This window comes from Triturus cristatus, chromosome 7, assembly GCF_964204655.1.
Source record: "Triturus cristatus chromosome 7, aTriCri1.1, whole genome shotgun sequence".
Taxonomy (NCBI): Eukaryota; Metazoa; Chordata; class Amphibia; order Caudata; family Salamandridae; genus Triturus; species Triturus cristatus.
The window spans coordinates 112,262,811-112,283,689 of NC_140590.1; the positions used below are offsets into that span (position 1 = coordinate 112,262,811).

At 42.0% G+C, this 20,879-nt stretch overlaps 1 protein-coding gene across 2 annotated transcripts in view; it reads right to left on the reverse strand.

Moving 5' to 3' along the window:
* Positions 1 to 229: 229 nt before the first annotated feature.
* LOC146808958 (chemerin-like receptor 1) overlaps positions 230 to 20,879 on the reverse strand; it is a 117,493-nt gene continuing 96,843 nt past the window's right edge. For both annotated transcript variants that reach the window (XM_085615755.1, XM_085615756.1), the window contains one exon: positions 230 to 2,723. In XM_085615755.1, coding sequence (XP_085471881.1) covers positions 1,603 to 2,715 — 1,113 coding nt within the window. In that variant the 5' untranslated portion in view covers positions 2,716 to 2,723 and the 3' untranslated portion in view covers positions 230 to 1,602. The remainder of the gene's footprint in view (positions 2,724 to 20,879) is intronic.

A 20,879-nucleotide genomic window follows, 5' to 3' on the forward strand; every position in this document is an offset into this window, starting at 1 on the left:
CTTTTAAAGCCAGAAAAGCGGAGATAAAGCACTTGATGATATGCCCCACAGTTCTTTTGAGTCTCTGGGTCTCATAATTCCAGTCTTAGTATGAAATGTCGGTTTTCTTTGTTTAACACCCCATAAATATCTGAAATATAGTAAAATCTATTAACTAACTGCATTATTTTAATCGTAACATAGCAGTCTCAGTGAGTAATTAAAACCATTTGGCAATTTTGTTCCTTTCCTGCTGTCTTTAATCAGCATGTAATAAAGTTCAGACGTGGTGTTTATTTACATTGTTAGTGACTTAAATGGCTCTGCAACATAGTTGTTTTAATACTAATGCCAACTGCTTATCAATTGTAGATGTTGTAGAAAGGATGTAGCCTTACGACTAAAGGGTCCACCTCGAAGCTGGGGAACCGGGTTTGAGTCTGGGCAACGACGCTCAACATCCTGTGACTCTGGGCAAATCACTTAATCTCCCTGTGCCTACCAAAATGAATGTGTCCTTCTCTAACAAAACTAGTGCTCCTGTAAAGCGCTCGTATCCCAATGTCTTGCGTCTAGTTTGCGCTTTTTAAAACTAAAAAAAGATGATTTTTAAAAAAAAGGTTGTTTTACAACAAAAACGTCATTATTTCAGCAACAGGTTTTAGGAGTTAGCCTCCAGCCTGATTTTGTGTTGTTACTTATATATTTCCTATTCTTTATACAGTCATTAAGGCAACACACCGGCTTTTTTTTTTTTTTATAGATGCAACATAAGTGTATATTTTGTATTGCCCCATAATGCACTAATTATGACCTTTAATAGCAAAGTGATCTCCATGTCATTCGGTCCCATAAGTGTGTCAACTATTTGTGCTGCATTATATGCAGAATCCTTATTGTGACTAACTTTTAGACAACCACTTGAGTCAAGCTTGGACGTTTCTCTTTGTGTTGGCCTCGGTTAAGCTGAACTACAACAAACCTTCTTCAGGACAAACCTCCTTCCTAAGGGTCACACAAGTCTCATGTCTATGGGTGCAGATGCTCACATCGCTGAAAGGCCGCTTCCGCTGTGTCTCACATGGTGATGTGTTGGCCTGGTGTTTTGAGTGCAAGAGCTCTCAGCTGGCTGACTGCTGCATATCAAGCCTCTTTCGCAGCACCCTGTCTAGCTAGCTGCTTGTAACATAATGCTCTCAACTTTAGCGTGCATATAATATTCAGGTAGTTCTTCCATATGTGTTCTTCCGATTGTCTCCTGCAGTGTGTAATTGCATGTATGTCAAATTAGCACTCCACTGCAAACAATAAATATAATTAAAAAACAGTGTAATTTACAATGCCAAAAGCGCCAACTTTTAATAATGCGAGACCTATTGCATTGCAAATGCTTGTTTTATTCTGTATCCATTCATAATTGTATAAGTGTATTCTTTCTTTACCTCTATCTTGAACTTTATGCAGCACTATGTTTCATAGTAGATATGTTTGCACTTTATTTATTCCCTTAAATATATGCATATCAATAGTTGGTGTTACAACTGTAATTCACTAGTGCTTTCAAATTGTTAATGTAAGTGCATTTATGACCACTCAAATGATGTCCTATCTTGGCAGTTCCATTCATTTAGTTTCCAGGGGCATCATCATGTTTTTGTCATCTTCCTGAACAGATGTGGATCTACTCTGAGGATTGACTGACTCTTCCTTGAATGCACTCTCAAGCACTGAAAGGACAGATGATCTCAACATTTTCTTGAAATCTTTCACAATGAAGGCATAAATGACAGGATTAATGCAGCTACTGAAATAGGCAAGGCTGACTGCCACCGGAGAGCCAATCATGAAAACCTGCAACGCAAGACAACTACTTTCTCGGTGAAGGCCCTTTCCTAACAGTAAGAAAATGTGGTTTGGAAGCCAGCAGCAGAAAAATGACAACACCACTGCGCACATAATTCGGAAAGGTTTGCTACTCCGGGCTCGTTGGTTTCTTCTCAACCTATGGATGAGGATACCATAGCACACAAAAATAATAATAAAAGGGAAGAGGAATCCACATAGGAAGTTGGTGAAGGTCATAGCAGTGTTTCTCATCTTCTTCAGGGATGCTATTTGAGGATCACTGAAGTTAGTAGAGAAGGCATAGTTGTTATAACAGAGTGTCTTGTTTCTTCTTGTTCTTAAAGTATCACGGAAAGCAAGAGCAGGGGAACTCATAGCAAGAGCAAGAATCCAGGTACTCAAGGCCACCACGGTGGCCACTCTAGGGGTTCTATGATTCTGTGACCAGACTGGATAGACCACCATCAAGCAGCGATCAACACTGATGACCACAAGAAAAAAGATACTGGCAAACATGTTGAGTATTCCTACTGCACTGTTAATCTTGCACAAAAATGTTCCAAAAGGCCAGTGGTAGTCCATGACCGTGTAGGCAATGCTAATGGGCAGAAAGAAAGTGAAGATGAAATCAGCAATAGCTAGATTCAAGAACCACACTGTGTTGACTGTAGTCTTCATTTTGAAGCCAGTGATCCAGATGACCAGGCCATTACCTGTCACACCGAGGAGAAATGCAAGGCTAAAGAACAACAGAGACAATATTTTCAATGAATTCATAACATCTGGAAGGACTTCACATTGTACCCTCTTTGGTCTCATAAACTGTGTGGTGGTACTTTTAGGGAAGACGAGCGAAGTGACATTCTCCATCAGAAGTGGTCCGGCCTTCATTTCTGTGGCTAAAAGAAAAGCAGGAGGTTTAATAATCATCAAGATGTGTAATAAAGATAAAACAAGACAAGAAAGAAACAACAGTATTAATATTTTGCCAAATCTCTGTATGGTTCTGAAAATCATTATTCATATGCTTGCTCCCATGCCAATTCATATCATGCTTTGCCCTGTTATATTATTAATGTATATTGTATGATCGTACTAAGGAACCATGTTTAAAACATGTCTAAGAGAGGTGAGGCCAAGGCACTGAGGAGGCAACTTTGCACGTAACAGCCTTTCCTGACCAAAAGCGGGAGGCTTTTGATCAGAAGATATGAAGAAATGTATTGTAACTCCTGCTCTAAGGAAGGGTATGTGGCTAACATTTCTTTCCCAGGTACTCCCATTCCTGCCTTTTAGAGTGGAGTGGGGCAATTCTCTCACAGATTTGACTACCATTTTGTTTCCTTGGCTATTACTTACTCCAACCTCTGCAGTCCCGAAGACTTATGCAGCAATTTTGCGTGACTCAATTTTCAATATTAGATTATTTTTTCAACATCCTAATATTTATACAATTTTCCTGCCTGGTCATGGCAGTATAATTCTGGTCAGGTCTGCTACAGTAGTGTCACTCAGGAAAAGACTTTTCAAGACAGAGGGCCTAATTTATAAGTTGGCAGACAGCCAATTGTTCCATAAGGGGACGGACTAAATTACTCCATGCTCCTGGCAGAGGGAATGTCCACCACTATGCCTGACAAGAAAACTCAGCGGAGTTCCGCAAGTGGTGGAGTGCGGCGCGACCTGCAGTTTGTGCTGATCTTCCTGCTGCTCGGATCAAACTTCTACCCGAGCGGCATCTCCTGCTCGCCAACTTATGGTAGGCAAGCTCGAGCAGGGAAAAAACTCAGCTGAGCGGAGTGGAGTTTTATGCAATTTGCAAGCTCTGCAGAGCTTGGAGCTCAGAAAACTCCACACACTCCATGAACAGAGAGGAGTTCACCGCACAGGCCTATCCTCCACTGATAAATAACTGATATGCAGTCGGTCAATCATAATACATTGTCAGGAACCATCATCACAGTGGTTCCTGCCACTGCATTTTGGAGATTGTTTTCATTTTTTCTTTTGAAAAAGAAAATCCCAAAACAGGTTTTCTTAAAAACAAAAAATATAAGGCTCCCCTTTCCATGAGAGCCATCTCCAATGGTGTGGGGGACGTTCTTAGCATTTAACTGTCCGCCTGCACTAGGGTTTGCCTGTCGGTTACAAACAGTAAAACAAAAGGCTATGTGTCAGCCCATCCTGATTGGCATGGTGGGCATTTAGCCATATCTATGATGGCCCTTAAGCCGTCGGGCCACTGGAGAGGTTTGGCTATAGCAGTAAAGGAGTAGTTACCATCATTGCTAAACCTGTGGTTCCCGTCTCATCTAAATCAGGTGAACAGACCATTATGTTTGTGGCAAGGATACCTTGTTGCCATTGCGATGGAATACCCTTTAAGCCAACATATGAATCTGCCCCAAAAGTCTTCATTTGTTCATAGTTTCACTCTGTACTCAACCTATTTAATATGACTTTCTTGGGTCTTCTTGCCGTATTTAATGTTTTTAGACTGTGAATGCTCCAAAACATTAATTTCTGGTTGGATCTTGTCTCCCTACTCTTCGCACTCTGTACTTTATCTGTGGGACAAAGAGGCTCAAAGTGCACCACTACATTTAGTTTGGCTGGTCTAAACTCAGTTACTAATTTTACCTAATTAAAGCCATAGCATGGATCATCTGGTTATGGAGCCTTCTAGGCCACAGTTATCTAGCATTTACTTAAGTCTCCTTCTTCTGGTATTCCTACTCTATGTTTCAATTAAGTGTCCTAAGAAAGCTCAACTTTCTCCGCTGAAGTTTTAACCTTCCTTGGCTGTGGAAGTTCTTCTTGAGGAAATCAGATCTCTGAAGCCCTTCACTGAGGCAAAGAAAAGGAATTAACAAAAGATTGATGTCAATGAAGGGAAGAACCTCAGGAAGCCAGCACAACTGCTCCTTTTCTAGAATATACTAACCTAATGAGAGTTGCATTAACATCAAATAATAGAGAACAGCTGAATTGGTCTAGCCACTAAATATTCATAATGCATGATATATCAAGTGCTACTGCTGAAAGGCATAAATAATCTATGGATCCGAGACCATTAAATCTGCAAAACTACTTAAACACTTAACTTTTGGGCCTTTGCCCTATACTTACTCCTTGCACTAGTGCTGAGCCCTTTTTTGGCTTTTTGGGGAAGTTCTCGTTTAGGGCTCTATAACTTTTTTCCACAGAAGGTATCCATGTCGACATTTGCATCCTTTTTTTCAACATCCTGGAGATCCTAAAGCTACCCAGGGTTTGTGGATTCTCTTGGAGGGAACATGAGCAAAATATAGCTACATTTTGAGTATTTGGGGGAAAAGAGGAAAAAAGTGCCTCAGATAAAAAAAAAATCAGATTTTTTCCTACATATGGCATCAATGAACAATTTGCTGTGCTAAACTCACCATCTTCTAGCCCGAACTGCTAAGCCTGTCCAGAGAAGACATGGCTTAGCAGTTCAGGCTGGACTGTTCCCATGAGGCACAGGGTCAGACTGATTTGCATATGGCCGTGTCTGAACTGGGGTGGCGGAGTGAGCTAAAGAATGATGATGGATTAAACCCAGATCAGTGGACTGGGGGTGAGTGATTGCAATGTTCAACACTCCGTCCCTCATCCCCTTTGTTTTTGTTTTTTTGTGAAAGAAAGCAGCCATGGAAAGGGCTGCACCTTCCAGGAAAGGAAGGCGCACCAGGGCAAGTGCAGTGAAGGATGGACCGCTTTGCCGGTTTGGTATTGACCCAGCAGCAGGTCACACACCACTGGATCGATGTCACAGATTTCAAGCAGGACCTGCTGGACCAGCTTCAGTACAGAATTCTAATGCACAGCTGAATGACATCTCGTTGGAATCAGAGTTGTAAAACTGTCTTAGAACTTATAGTTAATGTTCCAGAAAGCTAAAATGAGGCAACATATTCCATGACTTCTCAAGCAGCTTTCTCATTTGTGTGAGTAAAACATTGTGACATGCAGAGTAAGACATGCACTTTGAAGGTCAGCAGCTGTTTGTCTGTTAACTCCTTAGTAATCAACTGCAGCATCACCACAGTGTTTCCCCTTCTCCATGCATTGCCTGTACCCTTGGAAATTACCTAAGTTTAAGCATATAAAATTATTGCAGTATGACATCTGAAATGGTATTAGCCAGAACACAGTGCATGGTACAGTGATAAGTTAAAGTTAATGTTGTGTCGTGACTGAGGTAACTAGACTTGTACAAAATGAACAAATTATATTAATTGGAAGGTGATGCATAAGTATAAATGTGAGTTATATATGTGACATACAGTAACATGAAAGTGGAGTATAAAGGTGTGTTTGGCAGTGCACAAATAAGATAGAAATAAGTGAATAAGTGGTACACAAATCATAAAGTAAGTGTTAACTATAATTGTAGAATTTCTAATGTATACAAACCTAAATAAGGTTTTCTTAACTATAACTTAAGGGTACTGTAAAGACTCACCAAAGATATAGGGCCCGATGTAGGTGGCTAAATACCAGTCGGTGACGCTGAAATTCGGTAAATTTCAGCGTTACCGACCGGTATTTAGCCATTCCTAATGTAGGTAAGGAATCGGCAAATAAGGAATCGGTAAATACCGATTCCTAATTGCCCTTGCATTTAAGACGATTCCTTAAATGCAATGTAGGAAGCACATTAAAGAGTGCTTTTGAGCCTTAAGAAATCAGTAATTACCACCAATTTTAAGTTGGTGGTAATTACCGATTTCCTTTAAAAAATCACTTTTTTGTTTTTTGTTAAGTGCCATGTGGTACGCATTCATGCCCTTAGGGCATGTATGTGTGCCACATGTGCACACATGCACATTTCAGGGGTGCAACAGGGTGTCCTTTTGACACCCTGGCACCCTTGAAAGTGCTCCCACTATTAGCGATTCAGTAATACCAAATCGCTAATAGCGAATGTCTTCAAATTCATTCCTATGGGCCTCCAAGCCCATAGTAATGAATGGGTAGGTATTCCTTATTACCGAATCTCAATTACCGATTCGGTAATAAGGAATATTAAGGATTCGGTATTTTTTACCGAATCTTTACCTACATAGGAAATACCGACTTGTTAATAGCGAATCGGTAAAATTCGCAATTAAGAAATCGGTATTTCAGATTTACTTACATCTGGCCCATGGTAGATAAATATCCAAGTTTATTCTGTCCAATAGTTTACCTGTAGCTGACAGCTTTCCAATGCACTCCTGCTTCAATCTACCAGAGAATCCATTTCCCAAACATTCTAAATTCTATATATAATATGCAAAGTTCTACCAACTCTACAGTAAACTTAATTTTGTTTGTGAATTTCAATGGTTTTTACAATGTTAGGAACAATCTTTTAATATTCGTCCAGTTTAGTTTAGTGAAGTAGAGTGTAATTAATTCAAACGTGGTACAATATATTGGCAGATATTATTGCAAACTGTACTCTGGTACAGTATATTGTGGTATAGTGAAGTAGAGTAAAGTGGAGTGAGGTATTGTGGAGTAGTGTATAATGGAATGGCATAAGGTGGAGTGGCGTAGATTGGAGTCACCTACAGTGTAGTGGGGTACAGTGAACTCAGATACAATCGAGTAGCATTTATTGTAGTGGCATAGAGTGCAGTACAGTGCAGTAGTATACAGTGGGATAGCATTCATTGGAGCGTGGTAAAGAGGGTTGACAAACTCTACATATTGTAAAGTGTATTCGCATATATTGTAGTGGCATGTAGTGCTATACACTAGTGTGTTGTACAATTTAGGGGCCTAAAATTGAATATCGTGTACTGAAATAGCATACAGTGGAGTGGTGTACAGTTTGAGGAACTTCGATTTTCGATCACGATCGAATCGACCCGCCATTTTGTGGCCCGCCGCCATTTTGTGTTGCCATCACTCAGGCAGCATGGTGAACAAAGTCTATTCTGCTTTTTCTGTAGCCCGGTGTCGAAATACGCCCTCGGCCTCTATTTGCAAAGCTGGTGTTAGAACTAGCCGAGTACACTAATCCCTGTCTGGCTTTTCTAATCCGCGTCTCAACTATCTGTTGGCTCACACTATTCTTTCCTGACTTTATCTTATCGACTGGCCTTCACTGTCTCCTGCTAGCATTCTCTCGTTTCACAACTGTCCTCCAACACACACAAACGTATCTCGCCACCTGCAAGTTAGTTATGAATCTGTTAATGTATTAGCTTGAGGGTGGGGTGACAAACACAGTTAGAGGAGAGGTCTCTTCGAGTCATCTGATATTTCTGTTTTCAAACCTTTCCTATTGGTTGCGCCTTGTTTTCCAACTTTCCTTATTGGCTCTTTCTTGTATGCTCTGGGAGTGCATTTTATTAATGATTGTGTCATTGTATAGTATTTAACACGATGCACCACAGAGTGAAGTGGCAGTCTCCTGAGAACCTACTTTGTGTACTTCTAGGATAACTGTACTAGCTGCAGCTAAATAAATCCAATCTTCTAATGCCGACAGAGTGTCCCGTGTCTCTGTGTAGCAAAGCAGGAGAACTCCGGAGACTTTGGGCGTACCCTGCGCCGCCAGGCCCAAAAGGTTCTGGTTCTTCAACTGATGCCCAACGTGGGGCTGCTTCAGTGGTACCGGTTCTGCTCCAAGTACGTGAGGAATCCCGCAAGAAAATTCCGGAGGGTTCGCGAGCCACCGTAAGCGACCCCTGTATGTCGAAAGTGGTCCGAAGGTCTTTTGCAGCGTGGTTACTCCTTCCTGACGGCTACTGACGACCGCTGCCCTGACTGCCGCCCTGCTTTGGCCCTTCCTTTGATGATGTATGGTAAGGCGAGACGTTAGACAGACCTCTGTTGGTGGAAGAAGACGTCCTTAGTTAAGTTTTTTCGTGGGTCGCGCCCACAATTTTTGGTTGTTTGATTGATTTCTTTGGGTTCTTAGATTTAACTTTTGCAAAAGATAAAGCAGAGGGTAAGTGCATTTGTGCTGCGTAAACTGAGTTTTACTCCCTTGAAGTTTGTGAACAGACGAGACATCTCGAGATGCCTGGTCTGACTAAGTTTGGAAGAATTTGTTGTCTTGGTTGTAATAGGGATTCCCGACTTGAGGACTCTTGTCCGATTCCTTCGGTTGGAACTCCCACATATGAGCTCTATTCAAAACATGGTATCGGCCCCATTGCCTTTAACGAGACATGGACCCGATACACGAAGAAAGATGGTGTTCTCAAATGGCCAGAAAATGGTAGTTTTGATCCTGATGTGCTAGATAATTTGGAAGCAGTTTTATTCAAAAGAAAAGCCCGGCCGGCAATGTTTGACTCTTTCCGCCTTTGGCGTAAGGAAGCCAAACAGAAAGAAATTAAACAAGCAAAACGAGATAGGAAAGCACATGGTATGACAATTATACAGCCTGCCCAACAGTTAAAAAATGATGAAGTTGATAATGCGGCTGAAATTTCAGAAAGACAACATCGTATGGCGATAGATAAATGCTATCCGGTGTTGCCTGTTTCTCCTTCTGATAATAAGAAAGATATAGAAGAAGATCCCCTAATGTCCCACTTATTAAGGTTGCCTCCGCCCTATGCACAAAATGCCAATGTACCTCAGCCGTTACAGCCTGTTCAGCCGCCAGTGGTACTTCTGCCTGTTCCGGCTCTTCCGCATTTGCCTCCTCCAGTATTACCGCCCTTGCCGGTTTTACCGTTAGTCTCAACTTCTTTGCCCTCATCTCCTGATCTTAGATCTCCTTTGCCTTCTGCTCCTCCTGCAGTTATCCATTCTTCTCCTGTCAGTTCCCCTAATACTCTGTCTTCAATTCTTATGTCTAATTCTCCGTCTGTGCGTAAGCGTCTCACAGACTCTGTCACTAGTAGTCTATCTCCTTTCTTTGGAGCTTTAAATGTGTCTCAGGCTTTTGTTCGAAGACAATCTCGCAGTCAGTTCCCAGATTTTGAGGAACGAGAGAAGTTAGACTCTCTGGCACGAAAATGGATCAAGAAGGGTCCACAATACAGTGTGCTTGATATTATGCCTACCTTTTTGCAATGGAAAGCGCCAACGCAAAGATATGCTTTCAATGTAATGTGCGATATTCGCATCAAAGAATGGGAAGATGTGAGTTTGAGTCCGGTCTCACAAGATCTGTTAAATATTCAGACTGATTTTGAAAAAGGACTTATTGTGGGTTCTAAGGTTAAGGAAGCTGTAAGGACGCTTATCTCTTATAGATCCTTTTTGTTTTCTCAGATTTTCCTTGATTCCGATCCGTCGGTTAAACTGACGTCGAAAAATTATCCTATGAGAGAAGTTCCTCCAGTATGGAAAGAAGAGGTTCCAGGAGTAGGTGGTAATGCACCTATTCCTGCTAATTTCCAATGTATATGGGTACATGTCCCATGGAAGAGATCTGAAGCTTTGGCCCTTAAGCAGACTCTACCAGATCCTCGTAAGAACCCTGCAGGTTACTACAAAGAGCTATCACAGACAGTTGATGCTTGTATTATGAACCTAGCAGATATTGACATGCTAATGGGAAATGTAGTCCCACAGACAATATGGGCTAAGATTCGTAGAGAGGATCACGCACAGGAACTAGGTGCTACTTGGGATGCTATAACTAATACAGATAGAGACCAAGTGGGTGGCGCAAAGCCTGACGCTTTGATCTCGGAACTCCCTGGTAGAATCATTACGTTAATGAAAACTATGATGCCTGCACTGAGAGTTAACTGGGATAAACTAGCAGCATGCAAACAAAAGAAAGATGAAAGTGTCTCTGACTTCTTTACTTGTTTCGAGGAGACATTTATCGACCACAGTGGTCAAGATATGGCTACAGAGGGTGGTCAGTGATTATTCGTGGACAAATTTGTATTTAATTTGCTTCCCGAGCTGTCACACAAATTAAAAGATTCAGAAAGTTCATGGGCTGTTTCTTCTTCTGCTCAGATACTGGCTACTGCGCAATATTATGAGAATAGGGACAAAGAAGAAAAAGAAAAGCAAGAGAAAAAGACGAAAGATTTAAAAACGAAGGTTCTCTTGCAACAAGCCTATCCGCCACGTTAGGCTCAGCCTCAAATTCAGCAGCCCCCGCAGGTTCAGAAGTTGTATCAAAAATCTGAGCCATACAATCCGCGACCTTTGTTAGGTCCTAATCAATGTGCCTATTGTAGAGAGGAAGGTTATTTTAAGAATAGTTGTCCGGTTTTATTGCAGCGCAATGGAGCGTTATCTGCTCCACGAGGTCGTGCTGGCCTCCAGTCAGCAAACAGAGGTAGAGGTCGAGGTGTGTTGACTCAAGAACAGCGTGCCCTTCCTTCTCCCAATTCTGTGAACCACTTTGATCAGCAAACTGTGAGATCTACACAGTATTACAATGAAGACCATTATGTTGAGGGTGAGAATGAGAGTCTTCATGCTAACTAGGACAGCCATGGACAAAGTAAGGGAGTTGTGCCAATCCCAGTAGATCAAAATGGACCTTATGTTAACGTCACTACAATGGGTGTTTCAGAGCCATTTCTTCTGGATACTGGAGCAATGAGAAGTTCTATCATTCACTCTAAACTCCCTGGGGCAACTTTGTCTGGCTTAACAAATATTTCCGTAGGATTTTCTGGCGCCCTTGTTCGCAATCCAGTTTCTTGCCCTTTGCCTATTTCAGTTGGTCCTTATGATCTGGAAGCTCCACTACTGTTAACGAATGGTTGCGGTGAGAATCTGTTGGGTCTAGACCTATTGAAAAGAATGCATGCTACCATATATTGTTCTCCTTCTGGCGTACATCTTACTCTAGGACAGAAATTGGTCTCCCCAATGTATTTGTCCAAAGATCAGTTTCCAGCTGAATTACTTTCTTTTCCAACAGCACTTTGGGCCACGGGTCCGAACGATGTGGGTTGTCTTGAGATTCCGCCTTATGTTGTCACTTTCAAGCCCAATGTTGAATTACTGCGCATCCCACAATATAGAATTTCTACAGAAGGTGAGAAAGCGCTTTTGGGAATCATTCATGACTTGATTCGGAAGGGTGTGGTTGAAGAAACAAGAGGTAATACATGCAATAGTCCTATTCTTCCTGTTCTTAAACGCACTGATCCTTCTCAGCCTCCTGTGTATCGTTTTGTAATTGATCTGCGAGAAGTAAACAAAATTGTGATTCCACAATTTCCTGTTGTTACAGATATCACTGCTTTGTGGACCATGATACCTTCCACAGCGACTTGGTTTTCTATTATCGATCTAAAGAATGCCTTCTTTAGTATTCCCATTGCAGAAGAGAGTAGGGACATTTTTGGTTTCTCTCTTGGTGGCCGAAGCTTCCGGTTTAAGCGCGCACCTCAGGGCTATTGTGAAAGTCCCTCTATTTACAGCCAAGCTTTAAAATGTCATCTTGATACTTATCACTTGCCGTCTGGTGCTGCTCTTATCCAATATATGGATGACTTATTAGTCGCCGCTGATTCAGAAGATATCTGCAAAGATGTCACTGTTGCATTGTTACGCCACTTGTTTAAACTGAATCACAAGGTTTCACCTTCTAAACTACAAAATTTTTGTCGAGAGGTTACCTACTTGGGTCATCTCCTATCAAAGGAGGGACGACGATTGACACCAGAACTAATTCAGGCGATTTTGCGAATGTCTGTACCATCCACATAAAGGGAAGTACGTGCCTTTCTGGGTATTACTTCCTATTGTAGACAGTGGATCCCTAACTTCTCTCTAATTGCTAAACCTTTGTTGGCACTCACTTTAAAAGATACGCCTCAGCCCCTTCCTTGGACTGATGAGTGCCAAAAGAGTTTTACTGACTTACGTACCGCTCCGTGTTCTGCTCCTGTACTAGGTACTCCAGATTACAGTAAGCCTTTTACACTTTATGTGCATGAGAGAGAAGGTTGTGCATTGTCAGTTTTAGAGCAAAAATTTGGAGACAAACAGCGGCCATGTGCTTATTTTTCGGCTACGTTAGATCCCGTAGCTAAAGCATTACCCAGTTGTCTCAAAGCGACAGCAGCAGCAGCAATTTCTATCCGACAGTCTGCTGGAGTAGTGTTGGATAACACTCTCATTGTCATGGTGCCACATGCAGCGGATACTTTGCTAAACAGAATGAAAACACAGCATCTTACGAGTGCTCGTCTAACTGGATACGAGCTGACGCTGTTGGCTAGTCACATACACATCAAACGATGTAATACCCTAAACCCAGCTACTTTGTTGCCCCTTCCAAATGAGGAGAATGTTGAGGACCAGCATGATTGTTTCTTCCATACTGAGGAAGAGACAAAAGGAAGAATTGACCTGAGAGACACACCGCTAGAGAATCCGGATGGAACTCTATGGGTAGATGGTTCTTGCTTTCAAATGCCTAATGGAGATATAGTTTCAGCCTATGCTGTAACTACTTTACATACGATTGTGGAAACTGCACGCACTAGCCACAATTCAGTGCAAGCAGCAGAATTGATAGCATTAACAAGAGCTTGTGTATTATCGAAAGGGAAAAGAGTGAACGTATACACTGACAGCCAATACGCTTTTGGTGTAGCATTCAATTTTGGGCGTCTCTGGAAGGAGAGGGGTTTTCTCACTTCACATGGCACCAAAATACAACATGGTCAGTTGGTGACTGATCTCCTCGAATCACTTGCCTTACCCACCCAAATAGCGATAGTGAAGTGTAGTGCACACAAAAAGATTACGGATGATGTTGGTCGAGGAAATGCATTTGCAGACGAAATAGCAAAGAAGACAGCGAGAGATTTAACGAGTCGAATGTATGTGGCAGGTCCTGCGAATTGGGTCAGAGAGAGAGGAATGTGTGAGAATACAGTGGAAAGTGTAATAGCGATTCAGAAAGAGGCATCAGAGAGGGAGATGAGCAAGTGGAAAGAAAGTACGGGAATGTTAGATGAGATGGGTTGTTGGATGGAACTATCAACATCAACGTTGGCTGTTACCAGATGCCTATGTTCTCCCAGTGGTTACTATGGCACATGGTCCAGCCCACTTAAGTGCAAAAGGCATTTGTAAACTTCTGGCTCCAGTGTGGCAGAATGAAAGTATCCCAAAATGTGCAGACAATGTAGTAAAGCACTGTATTGTTTGTTTAATGTACAACCCGGGAAAGGGAACCCCAACTCCAGCAGGTTAATTTGCTCCTCCGACATACCCATTTGAGGTGTTGCAAATCGATTATATTCATATGGAGCGATGCAACAACCTCAAATATGTTCTGATGGTAGTATGCGCCTTTTCGAGATGGATAGAAGCATACCCTCTAAAAGATAACACAGCCCTATCCACAGCTAAAATCCTTCTAAAAGAATTCTTCCCCAGGTTTGGTTTGCCGCGCATTGTCTGGAGTGACAATGGGAGCGAATTTGTTGGCCAAGTCATGCAGAAAGTTTGTGCAGGTCTTGGTATCAAGCAAAAGTTCCACGCGGCAAATCATCCACAGTCAGCGGGTTTAGTAGAATGTTACAACGGAACCTTGAAATTAAAGTTAGCAAAGGTTCAAGCAAGTACAGGACTCAATTGGCCCGATGCTTTGCCGTTAGCTCTGCTATCCACAGGAACTGCCGTACACTCTCGGTTGGGAGTTAACCCGAGGTGGTGTTTGGCCATCCGGCTAACGTATGGGGAATCCCTCGCCCTAAGAAATTCTCAGACTTGCCATATCCAATGTTGATTGACTATCTGCATGACCTTATGACTAAATTGCGTGTTCTTCATCAACAGGTTCAGAGTGCTCTGCCGGAGGCTTCCACAGACCCAGGTCACTCCATCCGACCAGGTGACTGGGTGTGCGTGAAGAATTTTCAGAGGTCCAGCTATTTGGAACCCAGATGGCGGGAGCCTCGAATGGTCCTTCTTACAACAAGAACAGCAGTTAAAGTCGAAGGAAAGAAAAATTGGATTCACGGTGTGCATTGTAAGAAAGTGCCTTTGCCTTTGCCTTACGATCAATGGGTACGCAGAGGTGTTGGTGACTGTGAAAGTGAAAGAGTTCCACGATTTGTACCCTTCAGCGATGCACACCTGAGTGGGACACTGTCTGAGAAAGAGGACGACGACATTCTACAGGAAGCAATTCCATCGCATCCTCGCTTGGATACGACTGAACCACAAACATTGTTCCAAGATCAGAATGTTCCAGGGAAAGAACGATATAATTTAAGACCGAGACCAAAGAACATTTAAGACTCTTTTCTCTCTTGTGTAGTATTCTGTCCCGGTTGCAGGGTCACGGTAGGAGTCTAGGTCACGACCTGAGTAGTGGCAGTAGGCCTGCAGGATCTTCAGTGTCATAGGACGGTGGTACATCGTGACTTGTGTGATTGAGGAAGATTGCCGTGAGCATCCATTAGTAAGATGTAAACTACACTAGGTGATAAAGAAAGAAGAGATGAAATGAAGAAAGCATCCTGTAAAATAATGTACAGTCATTTTAGTATAACTTTATGTGTTATTATATCATTATGTATTGTTTTGGCGATTATTAATTGGATAATTTATGCTTTTCAGCCAAAAGATGCCTCCCCTTCTTCCTCTTTGCCTTCTTCTACTATCTCTCCACACCTCTTTCATACTCTTCCTTCACATGAACTTGTCAGAAGAACCGAGTATTATAACAATTCCTTTATCCAGCTATTACATCAGCACCAATTAGTGGTTAATACAACTGATTGTTGGGTGTGTGGTCTTATGCCACATACCACAGAGAAAGGAATGCCATATCTAGTTCTCCCTTTTTCTTATGAGGGTTCTGCTTGGGCTTACTTCGTCATTTTCTCTAATGCTTATCAAAGCAAATTCAGACGATCTGTTAGTTCACATATTAATTATCCGGATTTTAGTCATAGTTCTTTGATTAAGGGTATGGTAGTTATGGCTAAAATCATGGAGAATAGTAAAATTCCCATTGACGAAAGAAAAGCATACACTAATTGGAACGTCACCCAATATATGTCTAGTCTCAGTAGTAAGGTTGGAAAAGGAAAGTCCTCGCCGATTTGGACTATACCACATCAGGGTAACTTCTGCTTACAGATAAATGATCGCCCTTCTGACACTATACAAAGGAATAACTGCTCCTACACGTACGTTTATTCCTCTCAGAACTCGCCTCCTCTAGTGCCGTCTCAAGGCACTTATTTCATCTGCTATGATAGAGCTTATACTTGGTTACCAACGGGTTTCTCTGGTACTTGTTATATAGCCTTTCTTCTTCCCCCTACTTACACCGCTTCTGCAAATCTGCAAATCATCACCGAGCCCGATACGGCAGAGGGATTATTGATTCAAAGGACACAGCAGGACAAGAGGGAGGAGATTTCCTTAAAGGTTTTCTTCCCTTCTGGGGTTCAATGGCTAACAGCAGAAATATAAGGCAATTAGTCCGTGTCGTAGAGACTACAATAGACATCACTGTAGGAGCCTTAAGTAACAACACGGCAGAACTACAGGCGGATCGTCTTATGACATTGCAAAATCGAATTGCCTTAGACTTTGTTCTTGCTGATCGTGGTGGAGTATGCAAATTGATTGGGTCAAGTTGCTGTATTTTCATACCTAATGACGCTCCGACAGTATACCAAGCTATCTCCAAGTTGCACATAATCTCTGAGTCTATTCATCAGGATGAAGGAGCTTGGTCTTTAACGGAATGGTTTTGGGGACTACTGTCCAAATGGGGTTGGAAAGCATTGACGTTCCTTGGTATAATCCTGACCATTATATTTTCCTGTTGCCTTTGTATGCACTGTGGTCCCGCTATCTGTGATCTTTGTGCTATTATGTGCATACCAAAACCCAAACCACAAGTAACAGAAAACATAAGAATGATGTTACAGCAACAGCTCGATGACCTCATGGCTATTGACGTGGACTCAGATTAACATGGGTCTATCTTGCCTGAGTTCTGGCAAAAGGAGGGTCTGAGGAACTTCGATTTTCGATCACGATCGAATCGACCCGCCATTTTGTGGCCCGCCGCCATTTTGTGTTGCCATCACTCAGGCAGCACGGCGAACAAAGTCTATTCTGCTTTTTCTGTAGCCCGGTGTCGAAATACGCCCTCGTCCTCTATTTGCAAAGCTGGTGTTAGAACTAGCTGAGTACACTAATCCCTGTCTGGCTTTTCTAATCCGCGTCTCAACTATCTGTTGGCTCACACTATTCTTTCCTGACTTTATCTTATCGACTGGCCTTCACTGTCTCCTGCTAATATTCTCTCGTTTCACAACTGTCCTCCAACACACACAAACGTATCTCGCCACCTGCAAGTTAGTTATGAATCTGTTAATGTATTAGCTTGAGGGTGGGGTGACAAACACAGTTAGAGGAGAGGTCTCTTCGAGTCATCTGATATTTCTGTTTTCAAACCTTTCCTATTGGTTCCGCCTTGTTTTCCAACTTTCCTTATTGGCTCTTTCTTGTATGCTCTGGGAGTGCATTTTATTAATGATTGTGTCATTGTATAGTATTTAACGCGATGCACCGCAGAGTGAAGTGGCAGTCTCCTGAGGACCTACTTTGTGTACTTCTAGGATAACTGTACTAGCTGCAGCTAAATAAATCCAATCTTCTAACGCCAACAGAGTGTCCCGTGTCTCTTTTGGGCCTGCGCCGCCAGGCCCAAAAGGTTCTGGTTCTTCAAGTTGAGTGTGGTACAGTGGAGTGGCGTAAATTGAAATAGTGTACACTGGAGCAGGGTATACTGGAGTGCTATAGAGTAGAGTGGAGTACTGTTCAGTGGTGTACAGTGAGCTTACATAAATGTTTGAGTGTTGTACAGTGTAAACTTGTAAAGTTAAGTTGCATAAATTGCGTATATTAGAGTGCCATACAATGCCGTGGTACCAAGCAATATACTGTGAGGCAGAGTGTAATACGGTGCAGTGCAATAGTGTATAGTGTAATAAAGTTAGAGTTTAGTGCGGTTACCTGTTTAGAGGTACAGAGAAGTGCTATATAGTGGAGTAGCATACATTACATTGGCGAACAACTCAATACGGTTAATTAATTATAGAAGGGTAGACTGTATTAATGAACAGTGATCTGTGATTTAGTGGAGCGGCGCAGAATGTACTCTTGTAAAGTGAAATTGCATACCGTTGATTGGGTACAGTACATTGGCTTATAGTGCATTTCAGTACAATGGAGTTGCGTAGAGTATAGTCACGTACACTGGCATAGTGGGCCATAGTGGTATAGCATAAATTGTAAAATGGCACAGTGGAGTAGTGAGTGGTACAGTTTAGAGGTATCCAGTAAAGTGGCATAATAGGATATAGTGGATAATAGTATAATAGCTTAGAATATAGTGGTGTACATTGCAATGGTGTACAGTCCTGTTGGGTAGAGTGGAGTTATAGACAATGGATTAGCACAAAATGTTGTGGCATATACTGTGTCATAAAGTGGAGTAGCATACTGTATATTCCGTAGAGTGGACTAGTGCAATTTTAACAGTTAGACAGTGGAGTGCACTAAAGTAAAGTGTGTAAATTAAAATAAATGCAGGGTTAAATTTTGTCTAAAGACGGGAAGGTTTTGTCACCAAAACATATACTATAATATGTAAATGTTGTCGATGTCCCAAAGTGGGTAAATTCAATTCATTTTGCATATATTTTTTACTTTGCGTTTGCAAAATCCGGAAATTGATTTAGTTATATTTAACTAAGCTAACTATCACTCGCGCATCCACCATGCATTGCTTAGATTCTCACATAATACATCATCTATGACATTGTCAAGGACATTATTGAAACCATCACTGATAATATCTCCAATGACAGAATTGATGATATCACTGATGATATCATCAAGCCCAGTGCTGTTTAATTTACTTCACAAAATTCTAAAGTATCTAAAAAAAAGTGAATAACTTAAAATGACTGACAACCAAGCAAAGCAAAATTGTTACCACCAAAGGTGATTCTATACAAATTATTATCCAGTACCTCACTCCTTTAAAGCACGGTCACCCCATTTTGTCTCTAACTAATACTATTTTCATACTTCAAATGTCAAGCAATTTTTACGTACAGTGCTCTAACTCTAGACTAACTAAACTCATTAGGTGAGAAAACCTCAACTATGCACAGCATTCACTCTGGGTGAAACTCTTTCTGAAGACCCAATACTATAAGACACTCAAGCTCCATTAAGAAGTTGAATTCCTAATATGCACCCAAGACAATTTAGGTTATATTATTGTCACCCTTTGCCATGTTGATGTCTTCATGCAGATCTTGCAAACTCCATCTTGTTGCAAAGACCTTGTAAGGAACACTCATCACATGGTGGTCAACATATGAGGAACAGCCCACTATTATTATGCTGTCAAATCAAGTCAGATGATGAGGTTCCTACTCCTTACAGACTTTGTTCAGTGGATACATCTTCAAACAAAGCACACAGCCTCCACACACTCACACAACTACAATTAGGAAGTTAACCATATCACAAATTCTGAGATATAGATGTTTCACTATGTGACCAAACTCCTAGTTTTATCATGCTTCACCCTGTGTACAACTTATCATGCACTCTCCACTATATCCAAACACCCAAGCCTCACTACATACTAAAACTGCTATTGTACACAGCCTTAAGTCTGAGCAAAGCTCTTTTTACAGAGTCTATTCTTTAAAGACACCCATAACACATTTTTTGACCAAACTCCTATTATCTACTGGCTTCAAACCTGTATCATCTCTTCATGCACAACTCACTGTTTGTACACACATAAGCCCCAATAGGTGGGTAAGCTGCTACTGAGCACAACCTTTGCCCAGTTCTCAGCTCTTTATGGAGGGCTTACTCCCTTCACACATGCAAACCCTATGATTTTCATAAAAGCCAACAATGCACGAATATTGGCCTTCACACAACTTATGAGGCAGACACCACTACCTACATATAGTCATCCCCAATTAGATGGGAACGTTCCTACTATGCACAACCTTTGTCCTGAGGATAAGTCTGTGTAAATAGTATGCACCCTTCACAAAAGCTCTTCCAATTAGGACAATAAATATGTTGCCAATGCTAACAGTCAATAGTAGTACAAAAACTATGAAACATTTCCTTTAAAAGTAACTCAGGAGTACTTTTCAGTATCTGAATTGTTTTGCAAACTGTCTCACATACTGGAAGATGTAATCAATTATGTTATCACTAATGTCAATCAATCAACTATATTGTAATGCACAACAACTCACCCGTAAGGTTCTCAAGGCACGGGGCGGGACTGCAGATCTGTCCCTAGGCACTGTGGTTCAGTTGAAGAACCATGTCTTGAGGTTCTTGCTGAATTGGGCCAGTGACTGTGATTAGCTTTGGTGGAGAGGTAGGGTTTTCCAGGTCTTTGCCACGAGGTAGGAGAAGGATCTTCTCCCGGCCATGGTCTAGCGGATATGTGGGATGGTGGCCAGGGCCAGTTGGATGGAGCTGAGGTCTCTAGTGAGTGCATAGAACTAGAGGCGGTGGTTGAGGTATGCAGGTCCTGTAGGAGAGTAAGATCTGCTTCTTATGGTTACCCCCACTTTTTGCTGATGTTTCACTGTTTTTCGACTTTAGTCTGGCTGGGGCCCTACTATTCAGGACCCCAGCCTAGCTGCTTCCTTTCTAAATTGATTCCATGTACCTTAGGTACACCACAGATTGGATTCTGGGGTGCCCTTATAAGTCCCTAGTATATGGTATACTATGTACCCAGGGCATAGTTACCCCAGAGGCCTACCAGGGGATGCAGCATGTATTATGCCACCCCTGGGAAGCCCTCCAAAATGACACCACAGTTCTGCTATTGCAGCCTGAGTGAGGTGGTGCATGCACCCCTTACTGAGATATAGGTTCACTATATCTCACCCTATCACTGCATATCTAAACCTATCAGTCAGCTCTATGGCAGGCCTTATCAATCCTGAAGGCAAGGTGCTTGGTTTTATGTGAGAGGGTGCCCATGCATTAGCAGAGCTCCTCTGCAGCCTTCAGAATCTATTCTCCGGGGTTGTCTGTGATGCAGCCTGATC